This window comes from Podarcis tiliguerta (assembly GCF_965153285.1).
Source record: "Podarcis tiliguerta genome assembly, chromosome: 7".
In the NCBI taxonomy this organism is placed as follows: domain Eukaryota; kingdom Metazoa; phylum Chordata; class Lepidosauria; order Squamata; family Lacertidae; genus Podarcis; species Podarcis tiliguerta.
Genome location: NC_139540.1, coordinates 63,519,584 through 63,537,398, shown reverse-complemented (window position 1 = coordinate 63,537,398; position 17,815 = coordinate 63,519,584). Strand labels below are relative to the sequence as shown.

Here is a 17,815-nt window from a genome sequence, read left to right as displayed (position 1 = left end):
TACTCAGGCATAGATCCCAGAAGGAACGCTTAGAAAGCATCAGAAAAGCAGGAACGGAAACTGCTTCTCAGAAAGACGCTAACAACCAACCTCCACAGCTTGCAGCAAGATCCTCCCACCCCTTCTCTGACCTGCTGCAATTAATTCCATAGACCCAGGGCTGCTTGTTTATTAGGACCCCACACAGTGTTTGAGTAACATTACAGCCTTTAACTAGCTGCTTGTTTCATAATTCAGGGCCACCCTGCCCTGAGAAACTGAGGAGCGGGGCTTTGTCATTCAGGCTTAACGTGACACAAAAATTACAGTGCCTCAGACTCAGGCACGGCAGCTGCTGTGTGTGCCTGAATGAATAAACAGCACTCCTGTGAGAAGGAACAGAAAGCTTTACTTGGTCCTAAAGAGGATGAGGGAATACACTAAAGCAGGCATGAAAGTCACACAGGGTGAGCTTCTATCCAACTGCACAACAAGGCTCAACAAAAGACAGGCTGCTGGGGCAGGAATGCCCAAATTGTGTGTCAAGGGCCCACCAATGTGCTGTCAGAGGGGACAAAGTGTCCCTTCATAAATTAAGCAATTCTGTTGAAGGCATCTGACTCTCCATGCTCCTCTTTAACAGAGGCCCAAGCAGATCTGCCCCCTTTAATATACAGTGGTACCTTGGGTTAAGTACTTAATTCATTCCGGAGGTCCATTCTTAACCTGAAACTGTGCTTAACCTGAAGCACAACTTTAGCTAATGGGACCTCCCGCTGCCGCCACGTGATTTCTGTTCTCATCCTGAAGCAAAGTTCTTAACCCAAGGTACTATTTCTGGGTTAGCGGAGTCTGTAACCTGAAGCGTATGTAACCTGAAGCGTATGTAACCCGAGGTACCACTGTATCGGTAAGAACATCATACTGAAGGGCAGATGAATAAGCCTCTGAGATGCCCCAAAGAAGCCCCCGCTATGGCTGTTATTGGCATGGGGAAATCTCAGGGATACCGCCCTTGTTCAAAAAGTAAAGTCCCACCTTTGAGTCACTGTCCAATAGAGAGAGAGAGGATGGGGAACAAAGTGAACCACACCTTCCATTTTAACTGAGAAAAAATTGTTTGGGAACCCTTGGTCTGTTTCAAACAACAGTAAAGAAACCATGGCTTATACTGGGAATAAAGAAGTGTGCTGGTATATGTTGTTCAAGTCACACAGCCATTTGCCAATCAAGCACAGAGCTGAACCCCATCGAAGTAGCCACGTCTCAAAAGATTTCAGAGCTCAATCAACTTTGCACAATGGAAGAAGATTCCTGCATTGCACTCAATGACCCTTGGGAACCTGTCCAACTCTACAATTCCATGATTCTATATTTCTGGCTTACCACTGCATGCGAACCAGTGCTCATGGTTTGTTTCTCTCCAAAGAAATCATGGTTTATTCTTGTGGTTTGTTCACAACACAACCCAGTCTCTGGATGACCTCTCAGAGTGCTAAGCACATCCTTCTTAAACAGATCTCCCAGGAAGAACCAGTACCATGGTAGAGTGATGCTCCCAGGACCCATCTTGGCCAGGCAACCCAGAAAGGTATCGCCAATAGTATCAAAAACCAAGCCAATAGGGATGCACTGCCTGGGGACCAACCAGGGCAACTTCTGTCCCCAAAGCAAGTGAAATTGCTTGTTATCAGAGAGCTGGTTTCTTACTTAATGGATCAGAGCTTCAAAAAATAATAATTAAAAATTAATCACTCCTGTGTCAGTCTCTATTATTATTTTTTCCCTTTAAAGTTTCACACACAAAAACCACTGAGCACATATCCTAATAGGACTGTCAAGCTCTCTCTGCTTATTATCTGTCATTTCAATTAGATTCCTCTTCGGTCTGGAGCATCTTCATCACTGGGGACTACTCCTGCCAGACCAGACAGCAAACATGATGGCAAACAACCAACCATCCATCAGATTTTTATTGAATAATTGTGCCAAATAAACAAAGCCAATAAACATGACACAAGGAGCTTTGCTAATGACAGTGCCACCATTCAAGGGAATGTTTTGAATTAGAATTAATGCACCCATTTATTTAAAGATAGAGTGTTTTGAACGAGATGGGGATTTGTTTTGGTTTTTAATTTGGTAGGAGGTCTCTCAAAGTTCGCTTGGGTCCTGCTGAGCAGATCACTCCAGATGCTACTTACTGTGTGCACCTGTTCCCTATTTATGGATCACTGTGATCTAGATTGCATACACTGATTTCTCAAGGGTTGGTGGGAGCAAAATACCAGAGGGGGTCGGCTAGGTGCCATTTCCATCCCTCCCAATGCCATTCTTTGAAAAGGTCATATTGATATGCAGCGTTGCACAAAGGTCACTCCAAGTTAATTCCATAAATTTATAGATTACTTCCTAGCTGAAGCAAATGGAAGATAACCGAGTAAAGTCATCTAGAAATCACGGCCAGTGCGCCACACACACAAAAAGGACCAGCAACCGTTGTCAACCATTTCTTCTGGAAATCTCGAAGGACACATTCATTAAGTTTAATATTGTAACTGCATAGTTACATTGACTGAAGTGAACTAAGGAACAAATCTATAAGTATTCAGATAATCAGCATTTGTTTAAAACAAGAGTCTACACAAGTTGTGTTCAACAGGCCAAGACAAGCCCATTACATTTCGGCACCTGAGGCAGAAACCAAAATGGCGCCCCTCCCCGCTTCCCCACCAGGGAAGATGTAGCTCAGGAACAAGGGGGAAAGAAAGATCAACATTGGAAACTGACTGTCACATGCTTCTAATTATTTTAGGATCACTTTCACATAACTCATCTTATTCCTTTTCAGAAAAGTATCTTCAGGTGCACGAGACAATATAGGATCATGATGCAATCCAGGAGACAGTCCCTAAATTGTGGAACTTCCTCCCCACAGAAGTGCACCTAGCACCTTCATTATACAGCTTCCACCAAATACTGAAGACATACTTCCTTGCCTGGCCTTTGACAGTAAATGTATTTTAATGGGCCCTAACTCTTCTGTTTTGTTTACCCTATCCTGTGCTGCTTTCGTTTGGCATTGTTTTACTTGCTTCAATTGCACAACAGTATTACTGCAACCCACCATGGAACCTTATGGTAAAGGGTGGATAAGGGAGAAATGTGCAACTAAACAAATACATAAACACTCATAAACATGCATAAAGAAGCACTCTTTGTATCAGGGCACTATCAGAGGGAGCTGAGTGGTTGGGGAAAAGGGACTATTTTAAGACCAGACATGATTGTTCCTCAGAAACACTAATACCTACAGTCATTATGAAGGTATAATTGTTATCATAATATACTCTTTAATTTTGGATCTATCCAAGATGAAGCTTCTGAAGCTTGCAGTGCATTTTGCCACCCCTCCACTGAAATGTCTTTGACCCCCAGCTGAACCCCCAAATGCAACGACATTTAAGCTTATCGCCACACTACTCACCCTTTGTTTCAAGGACCTGGTGTACTTAACACAATTGGTATATCAAGACTGCCTGAATTTATGAGCCATGACTGTTGTGCTTGGCAAAGAACTAATGTTAACACAGCAGCATTTGCAACGCCAGGGCACTTTGCTGCTTTACAGCAGAACGCAATCTGCAGGGGCAAAAGACTTTTATACAGTACTCGATTTGACAGAGGGTCAGGAAAGCTTTAATGGAAAATTAAAAGCACCATAGCTTGAAGGCATTTCAAAACGCAGACCAAATGTCTGAGCATGTAATGAAAACACTGCCTGCACCACATTACTGGAGTCCTGAAATACAAATGTTTGATTTACTAGGTCTGTTGACTATCTTAAGCAAGCACATTGTGTAAGGGACACAGGGAAGGGTGGAGAAGTCTTAATCAATTACCACATTTCATAGATAGGTTTCTGTGATTCCAGGAAGTACTAAAAGACAACACCATTACATCACAGAGTATCAGCTAATAAGCCTGTGGCCCATCTAAACCTAAACCAATGGAAATTCTTTCCAATTCACGTATCTCAATATTATAGACTTTCTCCCCACTGCACAGCAGTATAAACACCACACAGCTACATTTAACTGAAAATCATATTAACATTTTTACTGTCCCATTAAAGAAACCTAGTAGCACTCATTTGCTGCATACCATCATGCAAACTATAATACTCTGAGGAGGTGGAGACTGTGACTAAAGGCCCTGCATTTAATCTTTCTCTGGGCCTGTCTTTTGCTGTTAGAATGCAGAAACCAGCAATCTTGTGCTTTTTATTAAATGTGCATTTGCACATCAGCAGCATTAGCTCTCTCCTAATGTATAAGCCCAAGAGAAGTGAAGGTACAGAACTGCAATGAAGCCACACTGTAATCTCCTGATCAACACAGTGTTTCTTCAGTGCTGTAATGCTAAACTGATGGTTTATATTTCCCTTCCTGAGGACAGAGTGACTGCCAGATCCCTGGACAAAATGCTTTACTCCAAGGCCCAGATTATTTGCTGGCATCTGCTCTCTGCAGGCTTCTATTTATTTTCGGCCGCGTCTCCTGAAATGCTGTTAACAAAAGCTTACTGTTTGTGACAAAGTCAGACTACAGTCCAGTAATTGAGAACTGGTCACATTGGTTCTCTAATAATAGTTCAAAGACCAAACTGGGGTGAGGGGCAAGCGGGGAGCTGTAAAGCCCTTGGATATAGTCTTCTCATTTGGAGAACTCAAGTGCGTTAAACTAAATGATAGTCTATTAAAAGGACTATCATTCTTTTTAATGACCATCTGTTTAAACATTTGCTGTCCAAGGTAGCACAGTCCTGCGTACAGAACTGTAACACATCACAGTTTGAATGTGGGAAATCCCAACTGTTTGAAAGTGACTCAAATTAAACTAACCACTTCAAATACAAGAATGCTTTCCAAAACTTCTCTCCAAAGCAGTGCATTTTGACATGATGTGTTATTTTATATAGGGGGAAATTTCAAATGCTTCTAAAAATTCAGGGAGTGAATATTTGAACTGGTCAACTGAAGATAGTGCTGCATTTGCAGTGCAGAATACCTAGTGTTACCAATTTCAGATACAAGACGTCTTAGGACACATTTTAATCCACATAATGAAATTTACTCTTTGATCAACCCAGAAGTGTACATGCTTATGACCTTGTAAACTAAACCAAGAGATTCGCTGTTCTGTTTGCAGAAACTTTGATCATGACCAACTTCCCTTCTGCCCTTGCTTGTTAAATTAATGGAATCAAAATACACATTATCAGCGCATTCTACTTTAGCAGAAAGTCATAACGACAATCCACATCATTACATCAAAATTTGGCTGTTCGTTGTCCTGCCTTTAATGCTATTGCTTGGCGCATGTGCATCAATACATTCTGTACCCCTTTGCTCCTTTTCAAAAAGTTCCAGATATTGATCAAAGCAGTTCACCAAAAGAATTGCTTAAGTGGAATTATAAATGTAGGAGAGCTGATAAGAGGAAAAGGTTCCGGCTGAAGAAAAAGTGCAGCATCTGATGAGCCAATATACAATCAAATTTCAGCACAAATTGAAAACCAGAAGAAATCCTGACTTGTTTGCTTAAAATACAGACATGGCCTTGGAGTGGATAGGTCTATGTTGTTATATGCTTTAGAAATGCTCACTTGATTAAATGGAAAGGGGGCTGTGTGTTGTTGTTAAACAGTTACAGTCAACTGGACCAACTACTCAGATACAAGTTCTCAAATAAGCTTTGTAGTGCAAACATAGCACAAAGCCTTTCTTTCTTCATGCAGTTTTGAAGAACGGTCTTGTTAGTTTACCAGTGAAACCATTCGTTTGTGAGGCCATTCATTTTGAAAGACAGAATTTTTTCTTTTTCTTTTTAAAAAATGCTTTATTGATTTTAAAAATGAAACAAAACAGTCAACAAAAACAATCCAAAATCGATACATATTACAAAAAAAATTTAGATTTGTACATAACTAATTCCAACATGACTTCCAATCACTCCGTTGTGGTTCCTAAATTACATTTTCGACTACATACTTTACTTTATCTCTCCTAAGTTGTTTTCAATTGGCATGTAATTACCAATAGATCTCTTTTCTTAACAAAATTAGAACTTTAAGTAGGTTTTCTTAAAAAAAATTGCTATACAACCAGTCTGAACTTTTTATTAAGAAAGCCAAAGTATTAAAATCTTACAATCAATCAATCAATCTGAAACCTGTTAACTTTTCTATTTTCTGTCTCCAGTTGAGTGAGCATTAGAAGCAACTAAGGCTGCTATGCACACTAAGCTTTGAGTAAACCCTACTGAACTCAGCAGGACTTACTTCCAATTAAATAGGAATATGAGAGCACTGCACGATCCTTTGAAAGCAATGGAATCAGTTAGTAATGTCTAATGCAAGTTTGATTTCTTTCAATAGGACTTAGCAACAGCTCACTTTTGCTGGAATGAGGTCTCTGTGTTTAAATGTCTTATTTCACAAATTTAAATATGGATTATACATTTTCAATGACATTATGTTCTGCAACTATACAACCTACGAATTTTCAGATAAATCTCCAAGCAGACCCATAGTAAGTAGAATACACATCTGCTAAATGTTATTGAAATGACCAGCTAAGCTTGAGTTGGAAGAGAGACTGGATCACTGAGATCTGCCAAAATCATCTACTTCCAGTATGTTCACATCACTGCTTGTTTCCCTTTCCCAATAAACTGTGTAAAGGTAAAGGGACCCCTGACCATTAGGTCCATTTGTGACTGACTCTGGGGCTGCGGAGTTCATCTCACTTTATTGGCTGAGGGAGCCGGTGTACTGCTTCCGGGTTATGTGGCCAGCATGACTAAGCTGCTTCTGGTGAACCAGAGCAGCGCACGGAAACGCTGTTTACCTTCCCTCCTGAGCGGTGCCTATTTATCTACTTGCACTTTGACTTGCTTTCGAACTGCTAGGTTGGCAGGAGCAGGGACCGAACAACGGGAGCTCACCCCATCATGGGGATTTGAACCGCCAACCTTCTGATTGGCAAGTCCTAGGCTCTGTGGTTTAACCCACAGCGCCAGCCGCGTCCCTAATAAACTGTGTAGGCAGGTATAAATGTGAATGAATTTGCCTTTTGTATGCCATCCCCACAATCATAGAATTGTAGAGTATTGTAGAGTTAGAAGAGGCTCTGAGGATCATCTAGTCCAATCCTCTGCAATGTAGGAATCTCAACTTGATCACACATGACAGATGGCCATTCAACATCTGCTTAAAAATCTCCAAGGAAGGAGAGTCCATAACCTCTCATGAGAGTCTGTTCTGCTGTCAAACAGCTCTTACTGTCAAAAAGTTATTTCTGGTGTTGAATTGGAATCTCTTTCCTTGTAACTTGAATCCACTGGTTCTGGTCCTAGCCTCTGGAGCAGGAGAAAACAAGCTTGCCCCATCCTCCAGGTTACAGCCCTTTGGATAGATATCTGAAGATGGCTCTCTTCTCAGTCTCCTCTTTACCAGGGTAAACACACGCAATTCCCTTAACCGTTTCTCATTAGGCTTGGACCACTACTTCAATTGCCCTAACTTTTCACAGCATGATCACATTTCACAGCTAGGGAAACCTGGGTTAAGAAAGGTTAGTCACACCCGTCTTGAATTTCTTCAGCCATCAATCAGCTCAGCACTTCTGGGAATAAAGGAGCTGTGAGCTCATCCAAGGTAATAAGAGATCATCAACAGTGTATGATATACAAACTAGTCTCATATTTCAGATATCTTAGAAAATATGTCCTGTTACTTTCGGTCAACATTATCAAGGTACTCTCACTGTCCTCAGCCAGAAGACCTATGAAGACATGACCTACACTGCTAAAGGAGAACTGGAACTTTTGTATGGCACACCGTAACAGGATTTCTTGTGTCACATACACAAGGTTATTTCTCTTTAGAATAGATTACTTGCAAACCAAAAAAAGGTGACAGCTGTAAGTAACTTAGGAACAGAGGAAGCTGCTTTTCGGATGTAAGGAATTGTTATCAAACAAAACTGAGCACTTCACCAAACTATAATTTCCAGTAGTTTGTGTGTGTGTGTGTGTGTGTGTGTGTAGCATAGATATGTCCAAAGAGAAGGGAAAGGCAACAAGGAGAGAGAACATCAAAACAACTGGAGAAAAACACAAGTCTTGTACTGGAATAGCACAGTGATATTTTAGTTTTCAAAGGCAGGGCTCTGAATGCTCCATTTGGGAAATCCCCAATTGCCATTAGAAAAAAAGGATTCTAGATCTGAAAACTGCTTGAAAAAGAGCTTGGGATCTCAGAGCCACAGCTAGCTATTCAGCTTCCTCCTGAGCTCAGTGTTCACCCAGGAGGCCGGTGCACCTTGCAGCTGAACCTCTACCTTGGAGCCCAAACTGTCTTTGTGTTTCTAAACAGAAACTTCTACTGATTCACCGGTAAATATCTTCTCTGTGCACAGTCCCAACTGCTAGCACTTGAAGTTTAAGTATTATATCACAACCCCCAGCCTCTGAGTTAGAAAATTTCCCAGGCCAAAATCTGACATGCCTTTGTCAAAAACATAATGCTTACAGAGCAGAAAATTGCAACGAGTGCACAAGAATCCAATGAAAATTTGATCAATTGAAATGATAAAAAGGAAGCAATGTTTTAAATTTGCAGTGCAGCAAGTTCAGAGAGACAAATGGCCACTACATGAAACCTCCCAGCTATCCCTGGATCCCATGTAACAAATACCCAGGGTTACCATTTCTGTTATCTTTATTTTTATATTTCCATTATCAAAACAGCACTTCCAGCAGTTTTTTGAATTATGCAAACAGTAAGAGTGTTTCCATGGAGCACTGGCACAGGATGAGATAATAAGGAGGACATTTTACTAGTGAACTAGCCCTATTACTAGTGCTATTATTATTATTTCCCACCTTTTCTCTAAGGAGCTTAAGGTGGCACCACAGTTCAAGAAGGACACTGACAAACTGGAACGTGTCCAGTGGAGGGCAACCAAAATGGTCAAAGGCCTGGAAACGATGCCTTATGAGGAACGGCTAAGGGAGCTGGGCATGTTTAGCCTGGAGAAGAGGAGGTTAAGGGGTGATATGATAGCCGTGTTTAAATATATAAAAGGATGTCACATAGAGAAGGGAGAAAGGTTGTTTTCTGCTGCTCCAGAGAAGCGGACACGGAGCAATGGGTCCAAACTACAAGAAAGAAGATTCCACCTAAACATTAGGAAGAACTTCCTGACAGTAAGAGCTGTTCGACAGTGGAAATTGCTGCCAAGGAGTGTGGTGGAGTCTCCTTCTTTGGAGGTCTTTAAGCAGAGGCTTGAAAACCATATGTCAGGAGTGCTCTGATGGTGTTTCCTGCTTGGCAGGGGGTTGGACTCAATGGCCCTTGTGGTCTCTTCCAACTCTATGATTCTATGATTCTATGGCATATGCAACTCTCCCCCTCTCCAAAAAGTGATTTACAGTTTTTCTGTGATTATTTTGAGCAGCATTATATATCTATAATCTTCTGGTCTACAGCCCATATGCATGTTCATTTCCAAATGGCCTCGGTGATGGGTTAAAGTAGTTAAGTAACTGGCCATTCAAATAAACAGGAGTGGAAGATTCATATAGATCAGGCAAAACTGAGTAACAGCAATTTGACTCTAGATCTGTGCAGGAACTCACAAGCAGCAAACAAATTTGAAAAACAAAACGCTGACAATTTTATTTAAGGTATTCATATTCCACCTCTTAATCACACTGATTAATAGGCAGCTAATGATATAAACATCTCAGTAAGACAGTTTAGCATGGCAGCTGTTAAAGAAGACGTCAAATGACAACAGGGGGGAAAACAGTCGCAGTGTTATACCTGCTAGCCTACGCACACACACTTCTTGGGAATAAGCCCCATGGAACCCAGTCAGATGTATTTCAACACAAACAGGACAGATATGTGTGTTGCATTAGACACTGACAGAAGCTGCTTGCAGACACTTTATGGCTCTTCAGGAAACCTCTTTACAAAATGGCTACAGGAAAACTTTGACAAAAGATTCAAGTGAGATGATCTAGTGTGTCCTGTGGCATTAGGAATTTGTGTAGCTTGCTCAGTTCCAAGCTCCTAATCTTGGTAACTGACAGGATAGTCAGGATGGAAACAAGACATCCCTTTGAATCCACTGCTTCCTTTGGAAAGAGGCTGTAGCCACAGATATGTAGAAGTTATGACTAGGCTGCTAATTTATATTCTGTAACATACAGGGAAAGTCATCTTCGCGGTTTCAAAAGTTACTCCTTCTGCACCTAGTTTCTTGTAAAGAATATTGCTGGGGCTATGGAAAAAAACAACAACTAATACATATATTGGATTTCTAGATTTGTTCAGATATATATTTTTCTGATAGCTATCATTATGATTTTGACAGGAGGCTTGGGGAGGGAGTTTCCCAAAAAGCTTTTGGCACCACAAAGAAGCAGCCAATAATTAAAAACTAATAGATAATAAATAAAACAACAAATTTTGGAGTGGTGGGCACAGATAACCTTTGGGTGGGAGGCTATGGTCCATGGCTGAAGTTTAGCCACTCCTGATTTAGAATGAGGATCAGGATTGGTTCATTTATCTCTGTCAATGGAGCTGCATGCTGAGCTTGTTCTTCCTGCTTTTTGCTATTTCTGACCAAGAGGCAAACTTCCTAAATGGGGACAGACTCTGCCTCTTTGCCTCTTCCGTACTCTCCCCTGGTGATTGGGGAGGGGGGGGGAGAGAAATCAATTCAGTTCACATCTAACAGCAAACCTACCTAATTTTCACTTCTCAAAACAATGCAAGAAACTGAAAACACAGCCATCTTTTGAAATTCACAGTTCTCTGGATTTTGTAACACAGTTCTCCAGCTGAAGAGTATTCATTAAAATGCATTATATTTGGGAAAAGGTTTGCAAAAAAATGTGTTTATTAGGAGAAAATCACACTAAATCGTTGATGAATTTTGCTGGTGTTTTTTTTTTTTAAAGAAAATTGCAAATTGTTGCAGAAATGTGGAAAACTGAATTTAAGGTTGGAAAGATGAGAAACGGAGAGAACTGAAAGTGATGGATCTGTCCCTACCTCAGCCTGGCTTGATGAGGTAGATGCAACCAGAATGAGGTCTAGAGATGAAATTAGCTCATGCTTCCTAAAGCAAACACTGCTATGGTTTGAAATTTGTATTGCTCTGAATTTTGCAACACAGTTCAACAGCAACGCATACAGAAATGTGCACGTTGGTGAAAATAGCATACAAAACTGTATTATATTAAGAAAAATTAAATCCACATCAAAATGTGTACAAATGTTTGGGCAGGCATTTTTTGGGTGGGTTGAATCGAACATTAAGATTAGAAAACGGAGTGAAACCAAATCTGACAGATTAATTCATTGCTACCCAAGCTACCATCTGCTGAGCAGACATCCTGGCAGGAGGGTCTGCCTGCTAGCAGCTATGCCAAAACTAGGAATTATGTTTGGTAAAGTAACTCATCAAGCAAGATTAGGGCAAAAAGCAAAGTGAATTAGACATTTGTCAACTGTCCTTTGGTGGGTTTCTCCTCCTCCTCCTCCTTTTTCGCCTAAGCCTTTGTAAGAGCATAAGAATAGTCTTCTTGAGGTGGCTTATTCATCAGCTGTGACCCTATCTGGGACCTACTCACAATAATTCATGTTATGGTTTCATCTAGATTAGACTACTGCAACATGTTCTACACGGGACTGCTTTTCAAGGTGGTTTGAAAGCTTCAACTGCTGCAGGTTGTGGCAGCCCTGTTGCTCATGGAGGGCAACTGATTAGAACATACAACAACTATTTTGTACTGGCAGCAATGGCTACTATCACAATTCTGGTAAGGTAAAGGTAAAGGGACCCCTGACCATTAGGTCCAGTCATGGCTGACTCTGGGGTTGCGGTGCTCATATCGCTTTATTGGCCGAGGGAGCTGGCGTACAGCTTCTGGGTCATGTGGCCAGCATGACTAAGCCGCTTCTGGCGAACCAGAGCAGTGCACGGAAACGCTGTTTACCTTCCTGCCAGAGTGGTACCTATTTGTCTACTTGCATTTTGACATTCTTTCAAACTGTTAGGTTGGCAGGAGCAGGGACCGAGCAACGGGAGCTCACCCCGTCACGGGGATTTGAATCGCCGACCTTCTGATTGGCAAGTCCTAGGCTCTGTAAAGCACCTTTAAAGTCCTTAAAACAGCCTTCCCCAAACTGGTGCGATACGTATTTTGAGACTACAGCTCCTATCAAAACACTAGAACTCATGGGTGTCCAATGAAGCTGAATGTTGGAAGATGCAGGAGAGATCAAAGAAAGTGCAGCTTCATTAAACTATGGAGTTCACTCCCACAGGAGGCAGTGATGGCCACCAACCTAGATGGCTTGAAAAAAGAATTAGACCAATTCATGGAGGAGGGCTATCAAAGGCTACTAGCCATGATGGTTATGCTCTGCCTCCACAGTTGGAGGCAGTGAAGAAGAAGAAGAAGAAGAAGAAAAAGAAGAAGAGGAGGAGGAGGAGAAAGAGGAGGAGGAGGAGAAGGAGGAGGAGGAGGAGGAGGAGGAGGAGGAGGAGTCTGGATTTGATATCCCGCTTTATCACTACCCTAAGGAGTCTCAAAGCGGCCAACATTCTCCTTTCCCTTCCTCCCCCACAACAAACACTCTGTGAGGTGAGTGGGGCTGAGAGACTTCAGAGAAGTGTGACTAGCCCAAGGTCACCCAGCAGCTGCATGTGGAGGAGCAGGGACGCGAACCCAGTTCACCAGATTATGAGTCTACCGCTCTTAACCACTACACCATACTGGCTCTCATGGCTCTCAGTGATGCTTCTTAATGCCAGTTTGCTGGAAGGCACAGGTGGGGAGGGTGTTCTTGCACTTAAGTCATGCTTGCAGGTTTCCCACAAGCATCTGGTTGGCTACCATGAGAACACAATGATGGATTAGATGGCTCACTGGTGTGATCCAGCACACTCTTATGCTCTTTGTCCTTGCTGGCTAGGACTGGGGGGAGTCCTGAAGGGCAGCAGGTTGGGGAAAACTGCTCTAAATAGTTTGAGGCCAGGTTACCTTCAGGACCACCTATACCTACACAAACCTTCTCAAGACCTGAGACTGGACCAACATTGAGATCCACCAGAAGGGTTGGCACATGGGGCCAATGGTGCTGCTGGGTTTGTGGGAGCTTCAGGCAAGATGCTCTCCAGGAAACTCGCTGTACCATTTTCTTTCCCCCTTTACACTAGCCTGGTTGTTTGCTCCTCCATCCTCCCATTTATCATCTTAGTGGCAGGAAGGGAATAAAAGGGTCCCTTCTTTCCCTGTGTGAGGAGTGGGGGAGGAGAGAGAAGGCGAGAGAGACAAGGGACCTATCCGTTCCCATCCTTGCTCACTGGCTGTTTGATAAGAATGGATCCCTTTTTTATTTCTCTTCCCCACCCCCCACCACTGAAAGAAAAAGGGACCCATTCCCCTATCCCCTTCTTATCAAGCAGCAGAAACGGGAATGAAACGTCCCTTTCTCATTCTTTTTCCGTATTTCTTTTAGAGGTGGTTGGATGCACTGGAGCCAGCATGCATGGCCACTTCAGATCGGAAAGCGACCTCTTCCATTCCCTCCTCAGACAGCTGCTTCCACCTGCCTCTTCTCTCCTCCATCCCCATTTCTCTCTCTCTCTTCCTGCTCCCTCTCTTTCCCCCCTTTACCAGGTAAGCACCATCACAACGTCTCTTTTCAACTCTGTATAGATCAAGTGGGAGGCTACTAGAAGCAGGGCCCAAACAACTGCGCCTGCCGTCTTCAGTTCTCAGAGTATCCTTGGACTCACTCTGGGGAATTTAAGTTTTCCTTCTTTTTTTCAGGGGTGTGTGTGTTACTGTCTGGAGCTCTGCTCCAACCACAGCAGAGTGCCTTTGTTTTCCTCCTCCTGCAGCAGCAATGCCAAAGCTCTAGAGACTCAGCAGATGGCAGAGATCAATTGTACAAACTGAACAAGCCTGAAAACCTTGACCTTGGCCCCAGATAGTCTTGTACCCCTTGTGTTTATTCTATTCCGGCTAAAGGTCCGTGAGGTTCGGTGGCTGTGGGGGAGAGGAGAGAAACGTACAGTTCTTTTCCCAACCTAACACACGCATTCTTCAAAGAGAGGCTGTTTCTGGACAGATAACGCCTACTAGCACTATTAAAACCAATGCTTCCCACACCATCATTGATACTGTGTTCTGTTGCCCCTACCACCCTGGTATGTTCACAGCTGCTATGAGTGGGAAAGGTGAAGGTCCAACTCAACTGAGCAGACATAGGTGAGGGGAGGAACTGAGAAATCCTTTAAAATCAATTATATAAAGCACACATTCACTTAAACACGATTACCCAACACTACCCATGAAATGAAAAAGGGGAAAAAACCAGTCTCTGATTCCCTCCCACCCCCCAGTGGATGACCCCACAACCCACTAGGTCCCCCTCAGGTTCATCCTCTCCCCATTGTGCACTCCCCCCCCCCCCCCAGCTCATCCTCTCCAGCCCATGACAGTTGCTCTACTAAAAGTATTTGCTTTTCAGGGAGGGCTTCCTGCATCTTCCTCTGCCCCTTGCACACACAGACCACGGTGGTAGCAGGGAGACCTGTGGCAGCCCCCTTCCCATCTTCAAACTCAGTCAGAGCTCAGTCAGAGCTCTGCTCAGCAGACTGCTTATCATAATGTGAAAACCTCTGTTTCAATTGCAGCAGAGGTTACTTTGTCGTCGTATTTTTCCTTCGCCGCATTTTAAAGCAGCCCAACAGCATTTTCAATAGGCACGGCGACTTAATTCTCTACTACAACAAGATTATTTTCAGAGTCCAGCCACCTGCTTATTCTGGCCTATGCTTCCTAATTTTGCAAGATGATTTTTAGCTCGACCATCCATGAAATTACTGAACATGCCGCAACTGTGTGCAGATCTGTGCCACTGCGTATATGCTTTTGTGCTCTAAGGTTAAGGTCATCACAGAGGTGGACCACAGCATTTTAACGAGGTAGGTGTTAAAAATGACAGGAGCATCTACCTGAAAAATGGAAAATTATTTCCACTTGCATAGATTTATACACTTCACCATTTCGCTAAGAACTACTGCTGTCCTTAGGTGATCCTGTTAGAAGTTTTAAAAAACAAGAAAGGAGGAGAGAGAGAGAAGTTTCCTTGGCTTCTAAGAAGAAAATATGACACATTAGCCATTAGGTAATGGGCAAAAAGGCATCTGCCCATGGTTAGATACACTCTTCACAATTAGTTCTTCCACTGGCTGAGCCTTGACTCAAGGGCTCCCATAGTCAGAGGATGCTTGCTTGTCAGATTTAAGGCTGATTTGACAGTTCTAACTCCCTGGTGCTCACTAATTTGGCCTTGACTCTTCTCGAACGGAGTATCTTTGCAAAGGATTCTCAATCCTGTTCTTTATGATGGCAGCAGTGGCGTAGCGTGGGTAGTCAGCACCCGGGGCAAGGCAAGTAATTTGCACCCCCTAACCCGTGGATTTGCGCCCCCTAACCCTACCCCCCAGATGTTGCACCCGGTGCGGCCAGCCCCCCTTGCACCCCCCACACTATGCTACTGGATGGCAGTAAAGATTAAGATTTTCTTTCTGAAAGCATTAGCCATCACCAAATGTTATTGTCTCCAATCACAAGACTATTGGGCGTCAATGTTTGTACGGTATACTGCATGCCATTTGAGTGACAGTAAGCAGAAGCCTATAAGAGTCTACGCAGAAGAACGCTACATTGAATGCAGTGGCACTGACAGGTAAGTGAAGGTAGAGCAAAAATGCATTCACAGCAACAATGCATGTTGAGGTTAAGAGGTACAAATTTAGACTTGATGTTCATAAGCGTTCAAAGGAAGTGGAGAGGATCTAAATGCGAACAAAAAACCTGTCAAACAAAAAAACTCTCTGCTGATTTTCTGAATGGGTTTGCCATGTGATTAAGGGACTGCCACTGAAGAAACACAAGGCTCAAAATATGGATCCTACCAATTAGTCCATGAGATTTCAGTTTCAATTTCTGTTGAGTGGAGATTATAGGTCTTAAGCTTATAAAATAGTCATATTCACCAAAAATGGTGAAAGAAATTGAAATGCTACAGTGTCAGGTGATTAAATATAAAAGATAATATAATTTCACAATTGCATTTTGTATCAGCACTGTAAATTAACTGCATTATTCTTGTTTGGTGGAATATTTCTTCCCCACCCCCATCCCTTTCTATTCAACGTGGTAAGCTCAATACATTAGATCTCTGGATAAATGCTATAATGCTTTGAGCATGGTGTAATATTGTTTCTGCAAGCTGCCTTGAGGGCTTTTATGGTGGAAAAGCAGTGTATGCATATTTAAACAGACAAGCAAATATCCCATACTTTATTGACATTGGCTTTGTTCCAAAGATGCCCATCCACCAGCAGAAAGCCTCCTCCACTTACAAGAGTGATTTCTAACCAAGCGAAAGAGTGTTGCATTCTGGTTGTTTTTTTAATGTGTCTGTACTAGAGGAGGGGGGGTAAGGGAGCTCACAAGCCTGGGGCTTGTTCAGGTAATGCTAAACCACAGTTTAGTGTTACATCCAAATGAAGCAAATCGCCCATTTCCTGCAACAACATGTAAAACTCTATTAAGGATGATGGTTTGCCATGCAGGGTAAAATAATATTAACAACTGCATGCTAATAATTGCAGAATCCTGCACTCTACTGATACTGAGGCTTTCTTTTTCAACTCAGGGCCTCCTTGAGATAAAGAAACAGTACTAAATTATTACCAGAAACTCCTTATAATGAACCAATGCATCAACACACAGCTTTCACTTTAATTGAGGTCTCACTGATCTCAGACATTTAAAAACAAAACATCATTAGCAAATTCATGGAAAATGTCTCTCTCAATGTATATCAGTTTCTGAGAAGTCAAAGAAAGCTTTCATGATTAGACACAGGGTACCATAGATGATTGAATGCTGGAAACAAATAATTATGCCATATCTGTGAACTTCCAGAGGCACCTGACCGGCCATAAGTGGAGACTCACCGTTGGCCTGGGTGGACCTTTGGAGTGATCCAGCAGAGTTCTGCTGATGTTCTTATAGAGAAGTACAGATTTCAGTAAGAAAACACTGCATTACTACTGCTTCTGTCTTGATACTGTGGTTATGCACTAGATGCAAGGCATTCGGTCTAGTTTCCCCAACAACACGACACAAGAAAATGCATGCTGAATTAACATTTCATCTCTCTTTTTTTCTGCATAATGTTGAAACACAGTCTGCAACAAATTCTGGCATACGGAAGAAGATACGTTTCTTAAGGTAGGCAGGATGCATTACAAAAGCAATACTTACTCAGTGCGTACAACGAAAGGATTATTCCAGCCAGGCAAAACCCTTCGAAAAACCTGAGTGTGCTGAACATCGTCACATTCACGGAGAGGGCCACAGATAGTCCAAATATCAAAATGAATAGAACAGAGAAGAGCAGCACTGGCCGACGACCAACCCTACAGAAATAAAAAGAGGAACAAAGCCAAATGTATTTCAAATTCCATACTCCATTTTTCAAATGAGAGTTCTGCACTGGATGCAACATTCCCCAACCCCCTACAACTTTGATTCTTAAATTTCTCTATGGAGATACTTAAGGAGAAATATCACACAGTAGGTCTGCAAGCAATATGTGTTGCATTTTGAAATAATATACCTATGTTCTTAGAACAGCAGGCTCCACTCAGGTGTTCCTAGGG

The 17,815-nt window shown here is 42.4% G+C and overlaps 1 protein-coding gene across 7 annotated transcripts in view; it reads right to left on the bottom strand.

Annotated features, from left to right (window-relative positions):
- The window catches only part of SLC22A23 (solute carrier family 22 member 23), a gene marked incomplete at its 3' end in the record, with an annotated part of 110,543 nt that overhangs the window by 67,084 nt on the left and 25,644 nt on the right, over positions 1-17,815 (bottom strand). For all 7 annotated transcript variants that reach the window (XM_083449453.1, XM_083449450.1, XM_083449451.1 and 4 more), the window contains exon 3: positions 17,418-17,572. In XM_083449453.1, coding sequence (XP_083305579.1) covers positions 17,418-17,572 — 155 coding nt within the window. The remainder of the gene's footprint in view (positions 1-17,417; positions 17,573-17,815) is intronic.